Source organism: Chiloscyllium plagiosum, unplaced genomic scaffold, assembly GCF_037043375.1.
Source record: "Chiloscyllium plagiosum isolate Xiang-an unplaced genomic scaffold, Cpla_swu_hap1 HiC_scaffold_7, whole genome shotgun sequence".
Classification (NCBI taxonomy): domain Eukaryota; kingdom Metazoa; phylum Chordata; class Chondrichthyes; order Orectolobiformes; family Hemiscylliidae; genus Chiloscyllium; species Chiloscyllium plagiosum.
This window is the reverse complement of record NW_028270145.1, coordinates 34,964,477-34,990,523: the sequence shown is the minus strand read 5'-3', so window position 1 is coordinate 34,990,523 and position 26,047 is coordinate 34,964,477. Positions and strand designations below refer to the sequence as shown.

General features: G+C 43.9%; 1 protein-coding gene across 4 annotated transcripts in view; it reads right to left on the bottom strand.

Annotated features, from left to right (window-relative positions):
• LOC122551916 (receptor tyrosine-protein kinase erbB-4-like) overlaps nt 1–26,047 on the bottom strand; it is a 1,076,277-nt gene that overhangs the window by 259,365 nt on the left and 790,865 nt on the right. For 3 of the 4 annotated variants that reach the window (XM_087988891.1, XM_087988893.1, XM_087988894.1), the window contains exons 15-17: nt 24,082–24,236; nt 13,874–13,918; nt 673–805 (exon numbers count right to left, since the gene is read on the bottom strand). In XM_087988891.1, the coding sequence (XP_087845017.1) occupies nt 673–805; nt 13,874–13,918; nt 24,082–24,236 (333 nt within the window). The remainder of the gene's footprint in view (nt 1–672; nt 806–13,873; nt 13,919–24,081; nt 24,237–26,047) is intronic. The other variant, XM_087988892.1, reaches the window with a different exon arrangement.

The following is a 26,047-nucleotide window of genomic DNA, read 5'->3' as shown; positions in this document are numbered from 1 at the left end:
GCTTCGGCAGGTCGGTGTGGACTTGTTGGACCGAAGGGCCTGTTTCCACACTAAGTAATCTAATCTAATTTAATCTTACATTGACGTATGAGTAATCTGGGTATATACCTAAATTCTTCGATAACCATGTGCCAAGTTCTGAATCTGGGATGGACATGAGAAGGAAGTGCTGTTGAACACTCATGCTCTACATTATCAAGTTAGCCTTGACAGAAATGGGATGCATTAATGTCCCAAACAACCAGTGAGCAAGGAACCTTACTGCTTCCTAATTACCTGATGGCCACTTAGCTGTTTACAAAGAATCTACTTCAAATCCAAGGTTTATAAACTGCGAGGATCTAGGGCTTTGACTGCTACTAGATCAGAACATCCACTGCACAACTCATTCTAAATTTAGATTCTGCTGAAATGACCCACAAACAAAGCCTAGAGATGATGGCTCAACAACAAGGGACAGGATGAAAGACATATCTGATGAGAAACCAAAGTGAACGTTCCCAGTGTCAAAACCAATGTAAGGATTTCCACAGACCCTGGGAAAGCTCATTCAGGATGTCATTATCTAACATTGCCATTCGGTTTTGGCTGCATTTTGAACATTTACTGCTTCCACTTATAAAATGAAACAACTTGAGCCAAATTGATCCTGTACTTCTTGTTTTTTTTTACCTCAGTTTCCAAAAACCGGCGCATGGCCCGTTTCTTCTTGATGCGTTTCCTCCTCACGTAGACAGCGAACACCAGAGCCAGAATGACCACGATGAAGAGGCCGCCAATCACACCAGCTGCAATCAGAGGAGTCCTGCCAATCCAAATGACAGAATGGGGGAACAGCAAGGGTCAACAGGGGGGCAGTAATGGGTGAGTGGAAACACACGTTTGAAACTTTCACCAAAAAAGGCGCATCCAGTCACCCTCAACCAGTCACACCCAGCCAAATACAGAGAACAAACTGCGTTAAGGAGCCTGGCGATACTGGATGGAAACATCCTGAGGGACTCCATGATCAATGCTGTGCATAGCCTTTGGGCAGCATTAGACTTTTCAGCACATATTTTCATCTGGGATGTGAGAATTAGCTTGTTAATGCGGTTTGACCACATTAAAAATCTAGCAAATGCCAGCTGGCGCATTCTAATTCCATTTATCTGTCATAAAACATAGTGCACAGCTCTACTTGTTAATCTTTGATCATGCTCCCACTTCATGGCTGCATTCTATTGTTCCAACAAAAGGCAAATTTACACACGCACAGACAGTTAGTATTGAAGGCAGCAAAACTTTGATTATCAAGGTTGTCGGTTAGCAGGACTGAAGGGAAGCGTTAAATTTGTGGCAAGACTTAAAAACCTTTTTGTTTTCACATTTATGACTAAACTGGGTTTTTAAAGATTGCCAAAGGAGGAGAAAGAAAAAACAGCACGGAGCATATTCCTGCCTTAACGAATGAACGGAAATTATAAATGAATGCTTGAACGCTTCAAAAAAAGTCTTCCTTTGATTTGAGAAGCCCCTTGAGGAATCTAGGTGAGGTAGACGAGGCACGGCTGGTGTGAATCGGGGCTGTGAAGGAATGCACTACCTCCAATCATGCAAATCCCACTTGCTCAGCGAGACAAGTTCATCAGCTTCTGTTATACTTGGAAATATCCATCATTGTAATCCACTTTTATTACCAGAGGGGGCAAAAAGGAATGGATCCAAACTCAGACAACAGAAGAAGCAATGACCAAAGTCTCCTCTTACAAATAATGTGTCAACAAAGAGAAGCTTAAAAAAAATTAGGTTAGAAACCAAAATCAAATCAGTACCTTACTTCACATTTCAAACTACATTTATCGACAACCTTGAGGAAATTCCTTCAGATTTGACCTGTTTTTTATATGACGCAGTGATAGAGCAGGGTACAGAGATGAGCAGTGGATCCAATTTTCATTCCGCTCCCATCTGGAAGGTAGCAGGAAGAGGGAGCCTCAAGCAGCTAACTGTACTACTGTTACCATTAGAGACTGAGGGCAGGCCCAAGGCTGTCCACCAAGAGCAAATGCAGCATTATAGGTAATCCATTTTTAAAACCTTTTGGTGCCATCTATAGGGATTTTATGATGAACACACCAATGTGCAATAGAAAAGGGCATTATTACACAATTATCTGAACATTTGGTGAGTTCATGTTTCTCAGGTAAACCTATGCCTTTCAACCTTTATGCTTGGGCGGGCAAGAAGTGCAGAAATATCTGAGGTACACAGGGAATACATTATATGGAGGGTCTTGAAGAGGATTACCAATAGTCAGGTCTGTCTGGATAGCAAATTAATAATAGATTGGTTTGTCTGGACAGAGGATCAATAATAATCTGGTCTGTCGAGACAGAGGGTCAATAATAGATTGGTCTGTCCAAACGGTCAATAACAGACTGGTCTATCTGGACAGAGCAAGAAGGACATAGTTTGTCGATGTTTTTTGTCTTACACTCATCAGGACAATTAGCAAGAAATCCATAGCAAGAGGAAAATCATCATTCCTACCTCAAAACAGGAACTGCTGATTACTTGGACATGACCAATATTTGATTGGTCATGCTGTTGCCATGGAGAATGCACTCGAAAATGCTGATTGGCGGTTAATGCTAAGCTGTGTTTAAATTTTAAACCAGCTAGGTTGACTTTGTTGAATCAACACATTGCAATCCATCAGCCAATGGCTGTCACCTGTGTTGTTAGTTGAAACATGAACAGTGTATGTACATAATCTCTATGTCTGTACAAAACAGGGCGCAGGGTATTAGTGTGTATATCTTCCAGTAATATGAGAGTCTGACAACTTTAAACTCATTGTTGGTGTAATACTTTGCTCAATCAGGATGGCCCAGCGAATGTTGCAGAAGCATATATAAAGTTGGACACTTATGCTTTCAGCTTTGCAAGTTTGGACTGGTTGGGTACAGTCAATAGCCTGCTTGTTACAAAAAACCAAAGGATTATTATGTTTGATACAATTTGTCACACTTTCATGCATCACAATAAAATTGAAATGCATATACCACGCTACTCATTAAGTCAAAATGTCATTCTATCTATCACACTAAAGGCAAGAGTGAAAAGTCTTTCAGAGGTTTGAGCAGCAAACTTCTGAAATACCTTTCATCTGAAGTAGATTGGGCAATTTTCAGGAATAGGAGTGATCACTTTAGGACCTTTCTGATCTGGGTAGCCATTATTCACCAGGATGGCTTTGAGAAGTACCCTATTTCAGCATCAATCTTGCACAGGGATAAAGAGACACAGGCCCTATCTACATGGTTGCTGGTAAGACCAATCATAAAGCAAGTGGAACTGTAAGAATTCTGACCAGTAATTGGTAGGTTTGCAGTAGACAGTTGAAGATATGCCTTCTCCAATATCTCACTGCCAGCTTGATGCTGAAATAAAGGGTAGTACAACCAATTTCCTGATTAATGACTACCCTGATCAAATTATTATTTGCTGTACATTGCGTAAACTCATCAAAGGCCCTAAAGCAGTCACTCTTCATCCTACTTTTAATAATACTCAGGTTTTACTTATAGACTTGTCTTTCTGGAAGAGGAACGCCTGTCTGGACAGATGATCAATAATGGACTGGTCTGTCTAGACAGAGGGTCAATAATGGACTGGTCTGTCTAGACAAAGGATCAATAATAGACTGGTCTGTCTAGGCAGAGTATCAATAATAGACTGGTCTGTCTAGTCAGAGAATCAATAATAGACTGATCTGCCTGGACAAAGGATCAATAATGGACAGGTCTGTCTGGACAGAAGATCAATAATGGACTGGTCTGCCTGGTCAGAGGATCAATACTAGACTGGTCTGTCTAGACGGAGGATCAATAATGGACAGGTCTGTCTGGACGGAGGATCAACAGTAGACTGGTCTGTTTGACATAGGATTGTTGATTGCAATGACTCTCCAGGAGGATCTGCACTGATGTATTGGTCCATTGAGTAGAGTCAGTTAGAAGTCTCAATAATAATGTTCGCCATGTAGCTTGTTCCTAATGGTTGGGAATCTCCAAAAGAATGCCTGTTATCACTGTTTTCACAGCAACTGTAAGTGACAGTGCACATTACCATGTCATATTTCCTGGCACATAGCTGCAATTACTGTGACAAATATTTGATGTTTTAATGAGCCTCCACTAAAGAGGTTTACGATTAATCTGGTAAGCTGTGTGCATTTCCATGCTTGTCACAGAGACATGCTTGTTACTAGTTTATTATTTGGATAATTACGAACATCTTTCTAATTCCTCGCTTCTCTTCTGGTGTCACTGGTGCTCAGTTCTCCAACCCCAGGTCCAGGTGGCCAATGTTTACCTTGCCAGATTGTCATACTTAGCCAGTGAATAGGAGTTGGATGAGGCGTGCTAATTCTACGGGTTGCCCACATTCCCCAGGTATTAATGACCATTGTCTAGATCATTGCTAAGGGAAACCCTTCGGCAAAGAAATGGCACAAGGGAATTTTAAAAGAATTACATGTCATTTTTTGATGATTTTTGAACAATTTATTTTCCTGTGGTTATAAAAATGTTGGTCACAGGAAAATGGAAAATTTGCCTCTTTTCACCAAAAGTCATCCGTGTGCATCATAAAGAGTCTGCCTGTTTTTAACTGGCTGTTATATAAGATGGGCAACCAACGACAAAGAGTTTGAAAATGTGTCATTGCAGGCAACAAATTGTTAATGGATTCAAACAGAGTCCAATTCATTAACTCAGAGGTGAGGGATTTATTTGAAGAGTGAGTTTCCGTGAGGTGGGCAAATTCATATCCAGAATGTTATAACGGTGAGGTTTGTAGGGTTGTTATGTCAAAAGTCTATTTGTGACTGAGCCAGGGCTGATTGATTAGTCGATTTTAAAGAGGATGTCAGGTTTTTTTTTGCTGGGAAGGTGGCGTAAGGTGTTTACAACGGTAGAAAATCGCAACAGTCCCAGAAATGTGTTGACAATGTTAGTTGTAAGCAACTTAAAAATGCCCCATTACACCGAAAATAATAAGAGTTGACGCCTCAAGGGCATTTATCTGCATAGAAGGCCCAGGTGATTCATATTTCCATGGCATTGGAAATCTTTCCTCTTTCTAAGTCACACAGGCACTGGCAGTCCCCTGGTATTCAGGACAACTAGAGACCAGAAGTTCCTAATAGCTCACCATGCAGGAATCCAGATGAGAGAATACGCTTCGATTAGAGGGGCAAACAGCATGAGAAGATAAAATGTGATTGGATGATTTGCCTAGCTTGAGTTATTTACATATTACATTTACATTACATTACAGTGTGGAAACAGGCCCTTCGGCCCAACAAGTCCACACCGACCCGCTGAAGCGCAACCCACCCATACCCCTACATTTACCCCTTACCTAGCACTACGAGCAATTTAGCATGGCCAATTCACCTGACCTGCACATCTTTGGACTGTGGGAGGAAACCGGAGCGCCCGGAGGAAACCCACGCAGACACGGGGAGAACGTGCAAACTCCACACAGTTAGTCGCCTGAGGCGGGAATTGAACCCGGGTCTCCGGCGCTGTGAGGCAGCAGTGCGAACCACTGTGTCACCGTGCCGCCCACGGTGGAAGAATCTTCAGAGACCCTGCAAGGAGGATGGAATGGGAGACTGCAAAGGAGATAGAACAATTTTAAATGAGTCAACAAAGGGAGCCTCAGCTAATCCGGCAAAACATGAAATCATTGAGTTAATGAATTCCTTGCAGATGATTGTAGGATGCCAGCTTAAGGCAGTATACAAATACGGGCTACAATATAGGGGAGATAAAAAGTAATGGATGTTACTATAGTGAACAATATGCAAAATGTTTAGATTTAAATCTCAGATTGAGATCTAGGGTGCAATAAAGAGTACACTAGCTGCCGGATTGAAGCCATCCAGCTTTATGCATATGCAATGAGAAAGTTTTACCAAACACAGTGGTGATCTCAGCAATCTGTGGAAATTGAGGTGGGGATGTGTCTTTTTGTGTGGAGATGTTTGTGCCAGTTATTTTGAAAAGCGAGTTGTTGCTAACCTATGTCTGTTGTCCTGTGCCAACTCAAATACGTAGTGTCGAGGAAGAGAATGCTTTCCCTATGTGTTTTGTGGCTTTAGTTTAATGGAGGATAGCTAATTCTTGAGCACATCAGTTTTTCTAACAGTGCTTCTGAGAGTCCAAACACCACATAAATCGACACAAAAATACAGAAAGTGTTATTTGGACATGACTGCATCACCTAACAAATGAGTTAGCGAAAGTGAAAAATCAGATGGTAGCTTCCACAAAAGTCTCAAGAAGACTCCACAAAGAAGAAAAAAAATTTGATCCCTGCTGTGGATTGTGATTTTGTTTATGATTAGATTCCCTACAGTATGGAAACAGGCCCTTCGGCCCAACAAGTCCATAGCAACCCTCCGAAGAGTAACCTACCCCAACACTTACCCTTACTTAATGCACCTAACACTATGGACAATTTAGCGTGGCCAATTCACCTACAATCTTTTGGATTGTGTGAGGAAACCAGAGCACCTGAAGGAAACCTGCACAGACACAGGGAGAATGTGCAAACTCTACGCAGACAGTCGCCCGCGGCTGGAATCGAACCTGGGTCCCTGGTGCTGTGATGCTAACCACTGAGCCACCGTGCCGCCCCGCTTGAAGAAATGGTCCTTTTTCATAGTTTAAAATATACTTTTCTGACAAAGATAGTGTTCAGTCAAAAGTGCTTTTGGTCTTTTGTTTGTCTCAAAAAGCGAAATCTTGTGTCATCCTTTGAACTACTGACTGGAATTTTGATTTTTCTTTGACAAGTCATCGGTCTCTATGGAGATAATAATAAAGGTTTGAGATAGAAATTTGACATGAAGAAACGGTGACAAAGATTTTCCTTTAACAAGTCCTCCACTAGCTTCTGGGCAAAGCACAGTGCACAGCACTGGAATCTTGCATGGTCGAGCAAAAGACGAGAAGTCTGTACTAGTTGCTTCTGCACAGAAAGAGAATGACATTTGTCCAACAACTCTGCTTCCTGTCGAAATGTCTCACAGCACTTTACATAGAATGAGTTATTTCTGATCAACTATTATTGATCATGATACAATTAATCATTCTATTTTCATTTTGCTGCTGATCACAGTAATCAGGCATAGGATTATAAAGTGCAGAAAGAGGCCATTCAACCCATTGTAGTCATGCCACTTGTTTGAAAGAGCTATCCAATGAGTCTCACAGCCCAGCTCTTTTCCCATAGCATTTTTTAAAAATTCCTTTTCAAATATATGTCCAATTCCCGTCCAAAAGTTGCTACTCGTCCTGTTTCCATCACCCTTTCAGGGAGTGCATTCCAGAAGATAACAACTCACTACATAAAACATTTCGCCTCTGATCCTTCTGCCAGTTATTTTAACCAAGACAATAAGGCATTAGATATAGGAGCAGAATTAGGCCATTCAGCCCATCAAGTCTTATCCATCATTTGATCATGGCTGATATTTCTCATTCTCCTGCCTTCTTCCCATAACCCTTGACCCCCTTACCAATCAAGAACCTATCTATCTCTGTCTGAAGTACACTCAACGACTTGTCCTCCACAGCCTTCTGTGGCATGTGTTCCACAGGTTAACCATCCTCACGCTGAGGAAATTCCTCCTCATCTCATTTCTAAAAAGTAGTGACAGATTGGGAGCTGACAATGAATGGTATTATCACTGGATTGTTAATCCAGAGACCCAGGTAATCTCTCGGGATCAGGGCTCAAAGCCTGCCACAGCAGATGGTGGAATTTGAATTAAATAAACATCTGAAATAAAGAACATGGAACCATTGTGATTATCAGGAAAAACCTATCCTGCTCCTTTGTGGAAGGAAATTTGCTTTCCATGCCTGGTTTGACGTACATGTGACTCCGGACTCTCAGTAATGTGGTTGACTCTTAACAGTTAAAAATGGGCAATGAATGCTGGCCTGGCCATATCCTGTGAATGACATTTTTTTAAAAAAAACGCCTGTTTAAAAGGATTGACATGGACCAGGGTTCAATTCTAGCCTTGGGTGACTGCATGGAGTTTGCGTGTTGTCCCTCTGTCTGCGTGAGTTTCTGCCAGTTCCTCCAATCACATCTCAAAGTCCAAAGATGTGCAGGTTAGGTGAATTGGCCATGCTATGTTGCCCCATACTGTCCACAGATGTGTAGGCTAGGTGGATTAGCCATGGTAAAGGTGAGGTTGCAAGGTTAGGGTAGGGAATGATTCTGGCTGCAACATTCTTCAGAGGGTCAGTGCAGACTTGAGGGGTCCATTGGCCTCATCCCACACTGTACGGATTCTACAATTCGTTGGTAGCCCCTTCACCCGGATGCTGTGCTCATGGGTCCTTATCTCTCCTCCGAGTAGAAACACCTTCTCCACATCCACTCTGTCCAGGCCCCTAAGTTTCCACAAGATCCCCCCTTACCCTTTGAAGCCCCATCGATTACAGAGCCAGAGTCCTCAATTGCTCCTCATATGACAAGCCCTTCATCCCTGGGATTATTCTTGTAAACCTTGTCTGGACTCCCTCTGATTCCAGCATATCCTTCCTGAAATAGGGGGCCCAAAACGGCTCACAATATTCCAAGCGTGCTCTGACCAGAGCCTAAATGCAGCCTCAACAGTACATCACTGTACCAATATTGTAGCCTCATTGAAATTAATGCTAAGATTGAATTGGCCTTCCTTACTGCTAAGTGAACCTGTATGTTAACCTTCAGAGAATTCTGAACTAGGACTCCCAAATCCCTTTATGCTTCAGATTTCTGAAGCCGTTCCCTGTTTAGAAAATAACCTACTCTTCTGTTCTCCATTTGGAGGTGCCGGTGTTGGACTGGGGTGTACAAACTTAAAAATCACATAACACCAGATTATAGTCCAACCTTCCAAATAAACCTGTTGGACTATAATCTGGTGTTGCATGATTTTTAACCTCTGTTCTTCCTATCAAAGTGCAGAACCTCTCACTTCCCCACACTGTGTTCCATCTGCCACATTTTTGCCCACTCTCCTAGCCTGTTCAAATCAGTCTGCAGCCTCCTCACTTCCTCAACACTACCTGTCCCCCCACTTAGCTTTGTGTCATCTAAAACGTAGCAACCATGCTTCAGTTCCTTCATCTAGATCATTAATATATAACAGGAATAGTTGTGGTTCCAACACTGAGCCAACAGAACTCCACTGATCACCAGCTGCCAATCCGAAAAAAATGTTTATCTCTACTCTCTGTCTTCTGCCAGTCGGCCAATTCTCTCTCCATGCTGGTCCTTGCCCCTAACACCACAAGCTCTTATTTTGTTCAACAGCCTCCATGTGACACTTCATCAAAGGCCTTCTGGGAAACCAAATAGATCATGTTCAACTCCTCCCTCATTTCCTTGTAGTTACCTTTATTTAATTGTAAATACCATTACCTCTCAAATTGCACATGAATTTTATCATCTTGCAGTCACTGCCCCATAGCAGTTCCTTCTCCTTAAGCTCCCCAACCAAGACAGCGCCATTACACATCACCAATTCAGAATTGTTTGTTCTCTAGTGAGGTCTACCACAAGCTGCTCCAAAACACCTTCTCTTCACATTTCACAAATTCTTTTTCTTAAGATCCTTTACCAATGTGACTTTGCCAGTCCACCTGCATATTGAAGTCCCTCGTGGTCATGGTAACAGTGCCTTTCTTACATTGTTTTTCTACCTCCTGATTTATTTCCTTCCCCAAACCTTGACGACTGCTCGGAGGCCTGTACACAACTCCTACCGGTCTTTTTCTCCCTTTGAGATTCCTCAGCTCCATTCACGTGGGTTCTACACTTGATTTCTTGCTATCTATTTAAATTCATTTTTTATAAACAAGGCAACCCAACCTTCTCTGCCTGCCCCTTCGCTAGTACGTATGTTCTTAGATATTTAGTTCCCAACCTTGATCCACTAGCAGCCACATCTTTGTGATACCCACAACATCATATCTGCCATTTTCAATCTGCACTACAAGCTTGTTTACCTTGTTTTGTATCCTGGGTGTATTTAAGTACAACACCCTCAGTCCTGCATTGACCACCCCCCCTCTCAAAGTTCCCCATATCTGCTGTGCCTGAAGTTAAATTCCTGACCTTTTTCATAGTCTCGATCCTATTACAGGTACCCCCCCACTATCCAAAAGTAGTACGTTCCTCTGAAATCTTTCGTAAGCCTTAAAGGTATAAAGCGAAGAAGCATTGATTTATGTGAGAGAAATTTCAACCTTTCTGGTAAAAGCAAATACAGGTGCACAATCCTTTATCCGAAATGCTCGGGACCAGCTGGTTTTTGAAATTCGGAATTTTTCTGCTCTGAATGAAGGTGTATGAATGAAACAAAGTAAATTTAACAGTTCATTTAAAAAGTGTAAGAAAGCTGCTCTCTGTACAGTACCTCACACAGAAATCTGCTCTGTCAGAAGCTGACACTGTGCATTCACAGAGACTTCGGCACACACACTTCCGCACATGCGGAACTGCATGGAGATTTCACCACGCACATTGGTGCATGTACAGAACTGCATGGAGATTTCGGCACGCACATCGGCACATGCACAGAAGAAGTGTGCAAACCAATCTCCGCTTAATGCCAACGGAGGTTATCGTTCTCCAAAATATGGTTCCTAATTCTTCAGCGACGTTATCGCCAAACGCACTGCCGAACGCATGTTATTCCAGAACTACTTGCAATTCAGAGATTATTACCTTTTTGGTTCTGCTTTTTAATTTAGCCCCTAGCTTTTCATATTCCCTCAGCAGAAACTCTTTACTCTTTCTACCTGTATCGTTGGTACGTGGACCATGACAACTGGATCCTTCCCCTTCCTCTGCAAGTTCCTCTGCAGCCCTGATGAAATAAGAACAACAAACAATACAACACAGGCACAGATCCTTTGGCCCTCCAAGCCTGTGCTGATATAGTTTGCCCTTCCATACTAAAATTTCCCTCGCTTTCAGGATCCATATCCCTCTATTCCGCTCCTATTCATGTATTCGTCCTGGTGCTTCTTGAATGCTGCTATTGTGTCTGCTTCCTCTGGCAGCGCGTTCCAGGCACTCACCACCCTTTGTGTGAAAATTTGCCTCACACATCTCTTTTAAACATCCCCATCCCACTCCCCTTACACCTTGAACCTGTGTCCCCTAATAAGTGTGAAAAAGCCACCCTGTGAAAAAGCCTCACACTTCCCACGCTATCCATGCCAGATATCCTGAACTTGGACATCGGGCAGGTAATACAGCCTTTGAGAGTCACAATCCTAGCCACTGAGAACAGTATCTATTCTCCTACATTTGTCTTTCTGCTCCTGTCTTGAATGGCTCCCTGTGTCATATTGCTATGGTCAGTTTGCTCGTTGTCCTTTCAGGCCCCAGTCTCATCCACACAGGAAGCAAGAATCTCAAATCGGTCAGACAGGCTCAAGGGTTAAGATTTCCTCCTGACACTATCTGCTGGATTCCTCTACCCTCCCTGTTCATAGTCACACACTCCTGTGCCTGACAACCAACTGAAGTGGAGGTAGTTAATGTAAGGGATGCGACGGTCTCCTGCAACACAGCTTGCAAGTAACTCTCGCCCCTCCCTGAAGTGTCGCAACATTGGAAGTTCAGACTCCAGCCCATCAACTCTATGTCAGAATTCCTCAAGTAACCAACACTTGCTGCACATGTGGTTAGAATGAACCACAACGGGTGCACCAGCTCCTACACCACACAGTTAGGGCGTCCTGATAAAGGGCTTTTGCCCGAAACGTCGATTTTACTGCTCCTCAGATGCTGCCTGAACTGCTGTGCTCTTCCAGCACCACTGATCCAGAATCTGATTTCCAGCATCTGTAGTCATTGTTTTTACCTAGTTACAATACATCACCTGGCCTGGCATCGCTTATTTTAATTACTCAGTTCTTAATTCAATTTTTTAAAAAAATTGTGCTGGTCTTTTAGTTTATAACCTGTACATATTTCCCCAATGTACCTTCAATCTGAAATTTGCCTGCATTACATAGTCAAATTAGTAGCTATCACCAACCAATGAAGTGACAGTTTATCTGTGATCTCACTCCTTTATGCTGGGCCCTGAATCCTGGGTTCCATTTATCCCATTTAACAAAAACCTTACTAATTATAAGCCATAAAAAGCAAGCAAAAAGCTTCTGCACTGAATTTGCACACTGCCTCCAAATTCACTGAACTGTCTACTTACTCAGGCTGTTTCTGGGTATGATCTCTCCTTCCTGACCACTGATCGTGCACTTTCAATAGGCTCACTCTTAAGAACTCCTGTCCTCTGGTTAGCGGCCCTGCTACTGGTGCACAATTTCTCTCTTTGCTTGCTGAGATCAAAACCCCTCACCATCAACCAAAGGCAACACTTTAAAACTGCAGGTTTTCAATCATGTGAATGGGAAAGACAGTGAAGGGAGGATTGTACAAACTCCTTCTTTGTATACACATACAAGGTAAAATATGAGGCAATTAGAATTACAGGGGGCAAGCAGGGAATTGTGAGGCAATAATCAGAACACTTTAGGATGTTTCAAATGGAAGATTAAAATTCAAGCAAGAAGAGAAACCCCAAAATGAATTTTTCCTTGGAAATAATTATCAGTTTTAGCAACTATGCTTCACTAGGAAGATTAATTTGTTAGGTGTTCTTACTATCTTAGCACAGTTGAAAAAGCATCACATATCTGCAAATTTATCAGAGCTGACGGGTTCTGGGCCATGTGTTAGATCCATTTGGAAGGGGCACAGGAATGAGATGTGCAGAATACGTTACTAATTTTTTAAATATTGCTCACAAGATATCCTCAGTGTCAGTGAAAAAAGTTCCAAGATGGAGGTGTAAGAGCAATTGGGATCTAATTCCTTTCTGATTGTATTCAGCACCAGCAAAGCTGTAAACCTGCTTGAGAATCTATTGCCTTTGTCAGAACTGCATCAGTGTCAGAAAAATCCTTTCTTCAGCGGAATTGCGAGCATGCAGAGCAATCACTCATACCTGCTACCCGTTTATCACTGTAGGACTGTTGACCCAGTGCATATGAAGGCAGTCTTGAATCTGTCTCAGATGCTTTAATTCCCTTGCAATGACACAAGTGTTAATTCAATCGTGGAATTTGCATGGGACAGGGAGAGGGAAAGGTCAGTGAGCCAGGTGAAATACTGGAGTGCAGCACAGGTAATTAAAGCAAACCATGATTGCCAAGAATCTCGCTCGGTCTCCCCAGCAGAAATGTCACCCCCGCAAATATCAGATCCCCTGTTTTCATTTAACCAGACGTGTGTAAGCAAGTCTCAGAGTTGAGGCCAAGAAGCCAAGCCTCAGCAGTTAACCCCAAGCAATTAGTGATACACTTCAGATTCTATTAATGCAGCAATCCAGACTGATAAAGAAATGCTTACAGAATAAAAATAGCACAAACAGACAGGGACCTCGTCCATCCCATTGATTACGCCTCATCAAAATCTCATTCCTGTGACAGGGTGATTAGTAGGTTAATTTGATGATTTAAAAGAAATCATTGCTGAAAGGCTTTAATTTTCATTATTTATTCATCATTTCATTTAATAATCCTATGAGACACAAAACGAGGGGCTGGGGAGGGTATGAGATGAAAATATGGCGGATGTTACCTAGCATGTTGTGGAAAGGTGGAATGAGCTATCCAGCAGCACAGTCATGGAGAGTAAGGCCTGTACACCTGGGTACAATTACACCACAATACCATCCCCCTTTCAGCAAGCATTCGTACAGCACAGCATGCAGCAAACAGCGCACAATAGGTACCTATCCATCATCTCGATGCAGTCCTTAATACGAGGGCCTGTGCACCTGCAGCACAGCAAGGTTGAAGTCCGTTATTCAGAGCAGGGTGGGGGGGGAGGAACAAAAAAACCGTCATGTTAACAGAGTAATTACAACCTTCACAATGTTACAGTAACACAGTCACAATAGTTAAATTACAGCCTTGGACCACATGGAATTTCAACTTCATGGGAACCTGCCAGTGCACAGGGAACACCTCCAGACTGCCACACCTCCCCCTCCAACCGCCACCACAGCTTCCTCCCCCCAGCCCTTCAATCGTGCAGGTCCAATGAAAATGACAGACTTAACAAAAAGCTTTTTTTTGGCAGCGTACTAAAGCAGGGACAATGACAATGTGATCTGTATGGAATGAACTGGTGATTAGGAAAAAGGGATGCCACTTATGATTTGAATGGTAACCAGCACTGTGTTATAAACCAGTCTCTGGGAAATTGTCTTTTTACTCAAACACAGACAGAGTTTGGCCTGTAATAACATCTGCAGGGAGCTCTCCACCTCCTGGAATGTGTCTGAAAACAAAACCAAGCCACTAAATAAAGACACAGGCGTTGTGATAACATACCTCGAAATCGCATTTACCCTGAAGGACATCACTGGTAAAACTAAAGGGAATTGTCCTCCTAGAGAGCTCCAGATATATTCATTACAAAAAGAGTGACACACGGGTTGCATATTTAAAAAAAAAAGGCTATCTCAGAATTGGGACATCAGTAAGTTTGCAAGAGATTGTCTCTTCAGCTTTATACAACTGTGGTAACTCCTTTCATGTGTTGCTGTCAGTAACACATTGCAGCCTGTTACTTATATTAATATTTAATAAACTGTAGGAAATCTTCTATGTGTCAACTCATTAACCTGTATCTGATTTCTGCTCCACGAGGTGGCTCTGAATCCAACACAATCCCTGGCCAGTCAGAACGGAAGCCTTTCAGTTACTGCACTCAGCTTTGAGACCCGGAGCACTGACCTTCTAATCCACACAGCGGGGCTAGCAATTCTTTGTTTCTGATCATTTCTTTATCATTCCACCACCGGATGTGTATATCATTGGCTTGTCCAGCATTTGTCCCTCATTCCCTGTCACCCAACAGGAGGTGAGCTGCCTTCTCAAAACACTGCAGTCCATTTGCTGCACACACATCTTCAGTGCTGTCAGGGAGGGAATTTCAGGAATTTTCCAAGTCAGGATGGTATGTGGCTTGAAATGGAATTTTCAGGTGGTGGTGTTCCAATATATCTGTTGTTTTTGTCCTTCTAGATGCTTGAGGTCACAGGTTTGAAAGGCTCTGTCTAAAGAGCCTTGCTGAGTTGCTACAGTTCATCTTGCTGCACCAGTCTTAGAGGGAGTGAATATTTAAAGTGGTGAACATGGTACCAATCAAGTGGCCTCCATCATATGGATGGTTTCAAGCTATGAATGATGTCAGAGCTGCAAATGTCCAGGCAATTGGCGAATTTCCTATCACACTCCTGACTTGTGATTTGTTGATGTTGGACAGACTTTGAAGAGTTAGGAAATGGGCCAGTTATTGCAGAATACTCAGCCTCTGACTTGTTGTTGCTGTCACTGTATTTATAGGCTGGTGCAGTTCACTTTTCTGCTCAGCAGCTACCCTGAGGCTGCCGCCAATTGTGACTCAGCGATGGTCAAAGGGAGATGGGTAGATTCTCTCTTCTGGTGATTTTTCTGACACTTACATGACACATGTTACTTGCTGCTTATCAGCCCAAGTTGGAACGTTGTCCAAGTCTTACTGCATTGACTGCTTCAGCGTCTGCGGTGTTGCAAATGGTGCACTCATAGGCGAATATCCCCACTTCTGATCTTTTGACGGAGTGAAGGTCATTAACGAAGCAAGTGAAGATAGTTAGGCCTGAGACACTACCCTGAGGAACTCCTGCAGTGATGTCCTGGAGCTGAAATGACTGATCGCCAGCAGCCATCTTCCTATGTGCCATTAATGATTGCAGCTAGCAAGAATTCTCCCTGATCTCCCAAGTTCCATTTTCCCAACCACCACATTTAGCAAAATGCTGCTTTCAGGTTAATTAACTGCCCCTTAATAGCACTATTAAAAATCCTTTCTATCACTATGCTGATGAGAGAGAATCTGCTGATAGAGTGGTGATTACTCAGCTTGTTTCCTATATTTTGTGTTCATTACATACCTGGGCAATCTTCCCCATTTCTGAGTGATGCTGTATTGTAGCTACTGGAATACCTGTTTAGTGGTGCATGTCTTCAGCATTTTAAACTTCCAGTTCATCTCGCTGTTTCTGCCTATGACATGGAGTGAATTGAATGGTCTGGAGATTGGCATCCATAATACTGGGAACCTAGGAAGTAGGATCACCCACTTGACAATTCAAACTGAAAATCAATGCAAGTACCATTGATACACACACTGGGCACCATCATTAAGGATGACCTCCTCATAAAGGATCTCGTCCTCCGGTCAGTTGTTTAATTTGAGAATTACCACTGTCAACCGAGTACGGTAGCACCACAAAGCCTTTCAGCTGGTTTGTAAATAAAGTCTGGGAGTCTGTGTATTCTGGTCTCCATGTACTGGGGTTGGATATGTTTCAGGTTTACTGAGTTTATGCAACATTATTTGCACTGGTGTTGAAATTTCATTTGGTGCACACGCTGTTGACTTTGTTGGGCAGGCAATGGAAATTCAGGTTAGTTAGGGTGAAGGAGTAAAATATGTCAAGACTGAAGCAAGGAGGTGTAGACAGAACTATGATGGAGCAGCCTCAAATCACTTAAAGACCTAATCCTGCTCTAAAGTCTCATGTCCCTATTCTTATATGATATGGGAAAGGAAAAGGACAACTGAATCCTAAAGACAGGAGAGTGATTAAGGAACTGGAGGACTGTGCAGATAGTTAGAAATCAAAATCCACAGCTGCAGAAGCAGACTGGATAAAACATGATGTGTGTCCATGTCACTGGGTAGTCCTATTAAGTTTGCAATGCAGTTTGTGATAATGACACAAAAAGGTTCAGCTGACCTCATTAACTGAGGCCTTTACTAACATTTAAACCTTGAGACATGTTTCTGCCTCGCTTCATATTCCAGAATGTGTTATTTATACTAAACAGAATTATAGCAGTGCTTCCCTTTATTACTCATTCCATTGCTCATTAATTTTTGTAATTAAGTCAGAAGTAATGTTGCTATTCCATCCACTGAGGACTATCGCAGCCTTTGTACACTGGATGTCATCCGAGTTGAAAGAAACATTCTCTGTGTGCAGGCGAAACGGAATACAGAAAGAAACACAAAGGAACAGGCTGGAGACAACTCTTTTAATAAAAAGTGGGAAGTTACTTCCTGCTCCCTTACTTGACATTTTACCAACCACATTGGTATTGGGGATATATATTAAATGGCTGAGGATGAGACTCTGGGTTGCTAGTTACAGAAGCTATCAGGCATTCTTTACACTATCCGCAGTGCTCGTGCAAAACTATATTTAAAACACGAGAAGCAGAAAAGATACTGGAGGATGTTCAGTAAATTCTCAGGAAATATTTGATTGTAGTAGCAATTAATGGAGAGATAGCTAAATTTTCACACCTCTGTTTAAGGGTCTGACTCTTACACTGTTGAACTGCAGCTGGTATATGTCCAGAAAGCATAATTCCTCTGGCTAGCTTTTAGAAAATTATATTTGAAGTTTTATTCAGAGCGCAATTGTAAGTCCTGTTGAATGCAGGCACAGTTTATATATACTCTAAAGAATAGTGTGGGCATACAAGTGTTCTTCTTGTGCAGGTTTTGTAAAGGATTTGAGAGATGTTTCAGTTATATAATCTTAGAAATGAGTGTAAATCATTATAGAGTGAACAGACCATTGTTTTATGTTTCAGGGGTTATTAGCAGGCTAGTTAACCCCATCCCACCACTGCTCCTCAGTTTTACTATTTCCTAGAGCAAACAGTATGCTTTATCACCTGCACAGCAGTAAAACATCAGAGTCCACAACCTAGACTCTCATCTGTAAACTACAATAATGAGCTGACATTGTGCTGGGAACATTTAGGCAGCAGTTTAACAGAGCAGAAGTCCTGAAGAACAGGATTGCAGACAGAGTTTGACTGGGTACAGGAGGTAGAACAGGGAGGGACTCACTCAGGAAGAAGAAGATGATTACTTCAAGAATGGGAGGCTGTTGGTGATGACTAAATATCCTAGAGCTGGAAGAATTGGCAAGGTGTTAGATAATAATTACACATCACCCATTAAAAAGTCTGCTAAGCAGAGCCAACACCATTATGGGCACATGTCATAAATAGACAATTCAACATGTGAATCATCCTATTATTGGACAACACCTAGCAGTAGAATAAGGGTACCCAGTTTGATACATGTGTCAGAGAAGCAGGGAAGAAACACAATGTCTCTGTGGGGTGCAAGGTTAACTCATTATTAGGGAGTTGAGACAGGAAAATGGCACAGCAATCATTTTGAAAGGATCATCACACTGGAGTATTTGACATATGACATTCTATTCAGTCCCTGATATGTTCAATGTCTCTCCAAACCTCTTCCACATTGATAAGCAAAATAGAGGCTACCAGCCTCAACAGGACCTGGTTCTGACCAGTTTAAAACACTGACCCCTTTCAATAAAACCGCTCTGAAGTTTAGACTGTTGGAGATGATTTAGCCTGATGAAGTCAGAGGCTTCGTCACAAGCTCATGGCTCATTACAAAGTGTCATGTCCCGAAATACTGATCTAGTCAGTGACGGGTGTGCAGAAGCACTCTCAAACTGAGCTGCATGCATTGAGAGCAGTCCAATTTATGGATCATTTTGTTCACTCTCTTTCTGTGGAAACGGAAGGACCGTGAGCCAGGCAGGGAGTCACTCCAACCCTGTGGTACAAATCGTCATGACCCAAGGCAGTAGGTAATGAAGTTGGGGAGGAAACATGACAGTTTCAGATACAGTGCCTGACTGAAGTGGACCAAGTGAAAGTCACTGTTTATGGTAGCGATCTTCTGTCTGCTGCTTCACTCAGTGACTGAGGCCTCCCAGGTTCCACAGCCTGATCAAGATTGATATCTGAGTAGGGTTCTTAATATGAGACTCCAAGATCTAGTGAAGAGTCTGACATCTGATAGGTACTGTGATATGTCATCTATCATTGATAACTGCAATGAGTGCCATGCAGTCCTGAATGGTGTCAGTCCAAACAACACGATCTCCCATGCACGCAGACAGCTTGGGCTCAAATCTTAAAAGTATTCTTTTCAATGCTTTCAACCTGATTGGAATTTATACAACATTAAGATAGGGTTCCTCGATCTTACAGTTGTCTATATTCCCTCAGTGAACACATTGAGGGAAAGCCCAACGATTACAGTATGGACTGTGTTTGTCACAACTGAATGGCTTGGCACTTCAGGCAATTGCTGCAGTCTGGCCAGGTGTTGCTGAAATGGTGATGGTAGGAGGTACCTAATAAAAAGACTGGACCAGCCAATATCATGCTTAATGAGGTGCAGAATGTTTGTAACGTTCACCACTCTCAGGCCCATCAGAGAGTCTGCTCCGTTCCCAAGAGCTGCACTGGGAACACGAGTTAGAAACCAAGTACAAAATACTGCGACACACCACGGTGATAACGACAAGGTTGACACACGTGCACAACACATGGATTGAACATTGTCCTGTACATTTATTTGTCATTAATTAGACTGAAGCAGACACCCATTGTACTATATAATCCAGTCAGCATCCAGAGAACTGCAAAGTATTGGAGAATGTGATTTCCAATGGGTTATTTTCCCGAGGTGGTTTGTAGCTGAAAGCAATGACTTGGTCATGGCAGTCAATGGGAGAGGGCCTGAGTTACCAGCTGGTTGGTCACACCTCTCCAGAGTCTAGTTTTTCCCGAACGGCTCGGCCTTCCCATTCTTTGATTTCCATGCTGCCTGGGGCTGTCTCAAAGGAATGGCACAGAACTCAATTCACCGCAACACTGTGGCCATGCAGCACAACGAAGTGTTGATGGAGTTTTGGGAGGTATCTGAAGAACAGGTTGGATCAGATATCACGGAGCCCCCACATCCTTGAAACATCCCGATCGTTCTGAATGCGGGACCAATCTTTGCTTGAGCTGTACTTTCCAAGGTTGCCATCAGCCACAAGTGTCAGGACTAGTCTTCACTGAGAGAGAATCACCCTCGCTGTTCTTCTATCCTCTTTAATGACAGCGCAGTAGATAATCTTAAAATGAGGGCACGTCAGCAAACTGCTGGGAAGCAGAGTATCAACCTGTTCCTTCATTCTGTGCCACGCATGAAGAGAATGAACACCACTTGGATATTGTGTGAGAGACAACCAAGTTGCCTTATAAGGCAAGGGCAAAGAGGCTAGACCAGTATCTGCTGGGGTTTAAAAGCATGAAACAAAATTGATTAAATATGTAATTTCCTGATGGGTCTTGACTGGGTGGATGTTTAAAGAATGCCTTCTCTTGTGGGACAATCTAGAACGAGGGGTTAAGGAGTCATCCATTTGGAACAGAAGGAATTTTTGTTTCCCTTTCGAGAGGGTTCCATATCTTTGGAACTCTCCTTCGCAAAAGACCATAGAAGCAGAGTCTCAAAATATATTTAAGGCAGACGTTGATAAATTCTTGATAAGCAGGTGGGTGTAAGGTTATTGGGGTAGATTAGATTAGATTACTTACAGTGTGGAAACAGGCTCTTTGGCCCAACAAGTCCACGCTGATCCTCTGAAGAGCAACCCACCCAGACCCATTCCCCTACATTTACCCCTTCACCTAACACTACGGGCAATTTAGCATGGCCAATTCACCTAACCTGCACACCTTTGGATTGTGGGGGGAAACCGGAGCACCCGGAGGAAACCCACGCAGACACGGGGGAGAATGTGCAAACTCCACACAGACAGTTGCCCGAGGCAGGAATTGAACCCGGGTCTCTGGCGCTGTGAGGCAGCAGTGCTAACCACTGAGCCACCCACTATAGGCAGCAATATGGAGCAATCAGAGCAACCATGATCTTATGGAATGTGGGAACAGGCTCAAAGGGACTAAATGGCCTACTCCAGCGACAAAAGGAGAAATCGCTGGAAAAGCTCAGCAGGTCTGGCAGCATCTACGGGCAGAAATCAGAGTTAATGTTTTGGCTCAGGTGACCCTTCCTCAGAACCAGCCCCTGATGTGCATGTGAGGGTGCAGAACAGTTGATGGCGATGGGAAGGCCACTCTGAGGTTGGAGGGAAAGCTTCAGACAGAGGAAAATGGACTCTGAGGTGGGAGGGAGGAGCTGGCAAAGATAGGGGAGATATTTCTGAGGTAACCTTCATGCTTGCAGCCTCAGGATGGTGGACATGGGGCAAATTTGCAACTCATAGCAGGAACCACAAAAGCCAACTCCATTCTCTGACAGGACGATCTCACTTTGCACTGAAATAATACCCTGATGATGGCGTTAAGAGTTTCTAGGAGCAGGACAACAGCTACTCTAATCTCACCAGTGCTTCAGAGAAAGTCCTCAGAAAGCCTCTCTCTCCCTAGGCCTGCTCTCCCTGGGTTTGCACAGGCTCCTCACCCTCCAGGCCTGCATAGACCCTCTCCACCTGGGTCTGTATAAACCCCTCTTTGCTCCTGGGCATGCACGGACTCTTCTCCCTCCGGGCCTCCATAAACCCTTCTTTCCCAGAGCCTGAACAGATCCCCTCCCCCCTCTCTCACCGGACCAGCACAGGCCTACAGGGTCTCCCCTCTCTATCACCGGGGCTGCCCAGTGCCCCCTCTCCCCCATCGGGCCTGCACAGTCCCCTTCTTTCCTGCTGGGCCTACATAGTCCCCCCTCTCTCTCACTGGGCCTACATAGTCCCCCCTCTCTCTCACTGGGCCTGCACAGTCCTCCCTCTCTCTCCCAATGGACCTATACAGTCCCCGCTCTCTCTCCCTTGCTGGGCTGCACAGTCCCCGCGCTCTCTCCCTTGCTGGGCTGCACAGTCCCCGGTCTCTCTCCCTTGCTGGGCTGCACAGTCCCCGCTCTCTCTCCCTTGCTGGGCTGCACAGTCCCCGCTCTCTCTCCCTTGCTGGGCTGCACAGTCCCCGCTCTCTCGCCGGGCTGCACAGTTCTCTCTCGTTCTCTCTCTCTCTGGGCTGCACAGTCCCCGCTCTCTCTCCCTTGCTGGGCTGCACAGTCCCCGCTCTCTCGCCGGGCTGCACAGTTCTCTCTCGTTCTCTCTCTCTCTGGGCTGCACAGTCCCCTTCTCTCTCTCTCCCTTGCTGGGCAGCAGGGTCCTCCTTCTCTCCCACCGGGCATGCACGGACCATTCTGTCCTTTGGCTTGCACGACCACTCATTCCCTGGGCCTGCACAGACCCCTCTCACTCATCCACTGAAGGGGAGACCTGTAAACCAAGTAACAGATCGTGAACGTTTAACATTTTCCTCCCACTTATGTTTTGTTCAATACAGCACATCAATTACAAAGGCTGCATCTGCTGTGCACCACAGTTAGGGTAATCACTGAGAGATCAAAGTTCATTATCAAAAATACCATGCACTGTTTGGGCTACAACTATGACACTTTCAATTTGGTTTTTTTTCTGTTCAGATGTGCTCATTTTCTCTCTCTGTTGTTAGTCAGAGCAGCTTGCTGGACTTTACCTGAGGTTTTTTTTTAGATTAGATTAGATTACATTACAGTGTGGAAACAGGCCCTTCGGCCCAACAAGTCCACACCGACCTGCCGTTCATCCATAGTTGGCTATTTCACCACATGAGACGGTGTCACCCAATCTCAGCCTGACCTGACATTCGCCTATCCGGTTCCACCAGGCAGCAGTTTGAGCTTGTTATTTTTCCCTCATACCCTGTTCCGGAAGGTGCTGATGCCAATTTGAGAGTCTGAGTAACAGGAACTGAGTGCAGTCATCCCAGCACCTAAAGCTGGACCTATTAATCTCTCCCAGTTTCAGATTGTGTTTTTTGATTTATCCTTTAGATACATTGCAGATTGTGAAGGAGCTGTTTTCCACCCCACCCCACCGACTTCCAATTTCTGGGAACACCTTTCGGTGTGCTCCTCTCTGTCCTCTCCTACAGTTCCCGAGAACAATTGCTTTCCCTGGATTTACCCCAATTCCCTTTGGAAGGTGACTATTTAAGCTGCTTCCACAGCCCTTTCCTGCAGCACATCCAAGATGAGAACGACTCGCTGTGTACTGTGCACTCTTCTCCCTCTCTGGAGTGCAAGAGAAGGGAGTGTTGGAATGAGACAGTGCAAAAAAAGATCAAAACTTCAGACACACTTCGTCAGTAAAAACATATTCACCGGAGCTGAAAACTGGATAGTCCAAACACCAGAACTATACTGCATGGCAACAGCTTCATTTAAATCTCTGTCATAACCAAAGGTGATATTTTACTTCCATTATCATTTAATAAAACAAAAATAGTTTATTGGTCCCAACCTTGGTTTACAACATTGAGAGAATGCATAAATCTGTTTTGATCCCATTGGCATGATGACATTATCCATCATTTCCCTTGTGCCTCTGTTGTAATTAGATTCACCAGGAGAATGGACTAGTTCTTGATACTTGACATTAACCGTGAAGTTAAGCAACACATTTAATTATTTATTGATTTAATTTTACCCATAGGGGACGGGGCAGCTGCTCTAGGATCCTGACTCAATACTGAAGCTTCACATGTCATTTCTGGTTGCAAAGGAAACAAAAACAAAAACAAAAACTGAGTGGAATTTCCCAATGTAGAAAAGGCCATTTTGAATGTCCTGTGATTAACTCATCAGGACGCAAACATCTCAATTGCGGCTGCCAAAAGGGGCGGGAATTAACCCACCCACTGAAACAGAATTTTCCAGTGGCAGGAAAGTAGGAGTGTTCTGAATTTACAAGCAGGGAATTCAGCCTAAGAGACGTGTCGATACTCACATTCCTCCTCCACCTAACCTCATTAGTACATTTCGTCCTCCTCCAGGTATCTGCCCAGCGTGTCCTCGAAAATCACAAAGCATACAAATCTCATCTGCTAATTTCCTCCCCCAGTGCAGACTCTGCTTTCCATGCATCGTCCAGCATAGCTGTGAGAATCACAAGGGGTGGTGACAGTTCTGTGTCCCTGTGACACTTACCCCTGGGTGCAGTTGGCATGGCAAGGGTGGCACTCGTGGTTGGAGTCAGCATACTTGAAGATGAAGCCCCTGGCGCCGTGAAGTCCATCGGGACACTTCTCCACACAGTTGGGCCCGTCCTTGAAGTGGGAGCACTTGGTGCAATGGTCGGGGCCCTGGCAAGCCACAAGCAAACAAACAGCTTACATCTATGCATTTTGGAAAAGCAAATCAGAGCAGGCCTTATACACTTAATGGTAAGGTCCTGGGGAGTGTTGCTGAACAAAGAGACCTTGGAGTGCAGGTTCACAGCTCCTTGAAAGTGGAATTGCAGGTAGATAGGATAGTGAAGAAGGTATTTGGTATGCTTTCCTTTATTGGTCAGAGTATTGAGTACAGGAGTCGGGAGGTCATGTTGCGGCTGTACAGGACATTGGTTAGGACACTGTTGGAATATTGTGTGCAGTTCTGGTCTCCTTCCTATTGGAAGGATGTTGTGGAACTTGCAAGGGTTCGGAAAAGGTTCACAAGGATGTGGCCAGGGTTGGAGGATTTGAGCTATAGGGAGAGGCTGAACATGCTGGGGCTGCTTTCCCTGGAGCGTCGGAAGCTGAGGGGTGACCTTATAGAGGTTTATAACATCATGAGGGTCATGGATAGGAAAAATAGACAACATCTTTTCCTTGGGGTGGGGGAGTGCAGAACTAGAGGGCATAGGTTTCGGGTGAGAGGGGAAAGATTTAAAAGGGACCTAAGGGGCAACTTTTTCATGTAGGGTGTGGTGCGAGTATGGATTGAACTGCCAGAGGAAGTGGTGAAGGCTAGTAGAATTACAACATTTAAAAAGTATCTGGATGGTTACATGAATAGGTTTAGAGGAATACGGGCCAAGTGCTGGCAAATGGGACTAGATTAGGTTAGGATATCTGGTCAGCATGGACAAATTGGACCGAAGGGTCTGCTTCTGTGCTTTACATCTCTCTGACTCTATGTCTTGCCTGAACCGACCATAAATGAATGATGGCAATGAGCACCACTTGTAAAAGTGAACAAACTACCAGGGGATGGTTTACGCATGTTCCCTGAATTTTATCGCTATCCTCAAGGACAGAAAAGGGCCCTTGCCTTAAGCTACATAGCTACAAATGGTTAGAAGGCCAATTACAAAAATTGTTTCGACATGTGGTACATGAACAAAATACCTATTTAATTTCATACTTTTTCCTCTTGAATCCGGGCACTTCCACACCAGCAAGAGGACTGCTTGAAAGCATTGGGAACTGAGTTTCTGCTCCAATTGGGCATACACTTGTAGAGTTTTAATCACAATCACCTCCCATCTCCAATTGCTCAACCCAGTCAATCAGTCATTCCTTGTGATCGTTCACCCAGTGAGTTGTCAATAATATATGTTTAATTGCATTTAATTCCCCTGGGGTTTTTCTCCCGGGTGTCACTGCAGCAATATCCTGGAGATTAACCTTCTTATCTGGAGAATCCAGGGTACTCCCTTGGGCTTGATTACCCAAAGTGGGGATGGAACCGAGAGGGAGCAGGACTCTTGTGTTTTTTTTTTCTTTCGGAATCTACCGACGGCGGGGGAACGTTAAAAAGAAAGAAACACAAGCACCAATCAAATCTTTTGATTTTAGCTCCAAAAGGAAGTAGAGCTCAGCTTTGCACAGTGCAATGTGGCTCAGTGTGTGTGTGTGTCTCTCTCTCTCTCAAGCCAGGGTCAGACTATTGTGGGTTCAAGTCACACCCCAGAGGCTCAAGAATGCAATCCAGATTGACACTCCAGTGCAGCAGGGTGTACTGCCCTGTCAGAGGCACCATCTTTTGGTTGCAACGTTAAACGTTGACACAGTTTGTCCTCTCAGTTGGATGTAAAAGGTCTCGGGGCAATATTCTTAAGATGAATACAACCCTTCTTAATGATGCCCTGCCTAAAATATATCCCATAACCAGCCCTGTTCAGTTCTGGTCC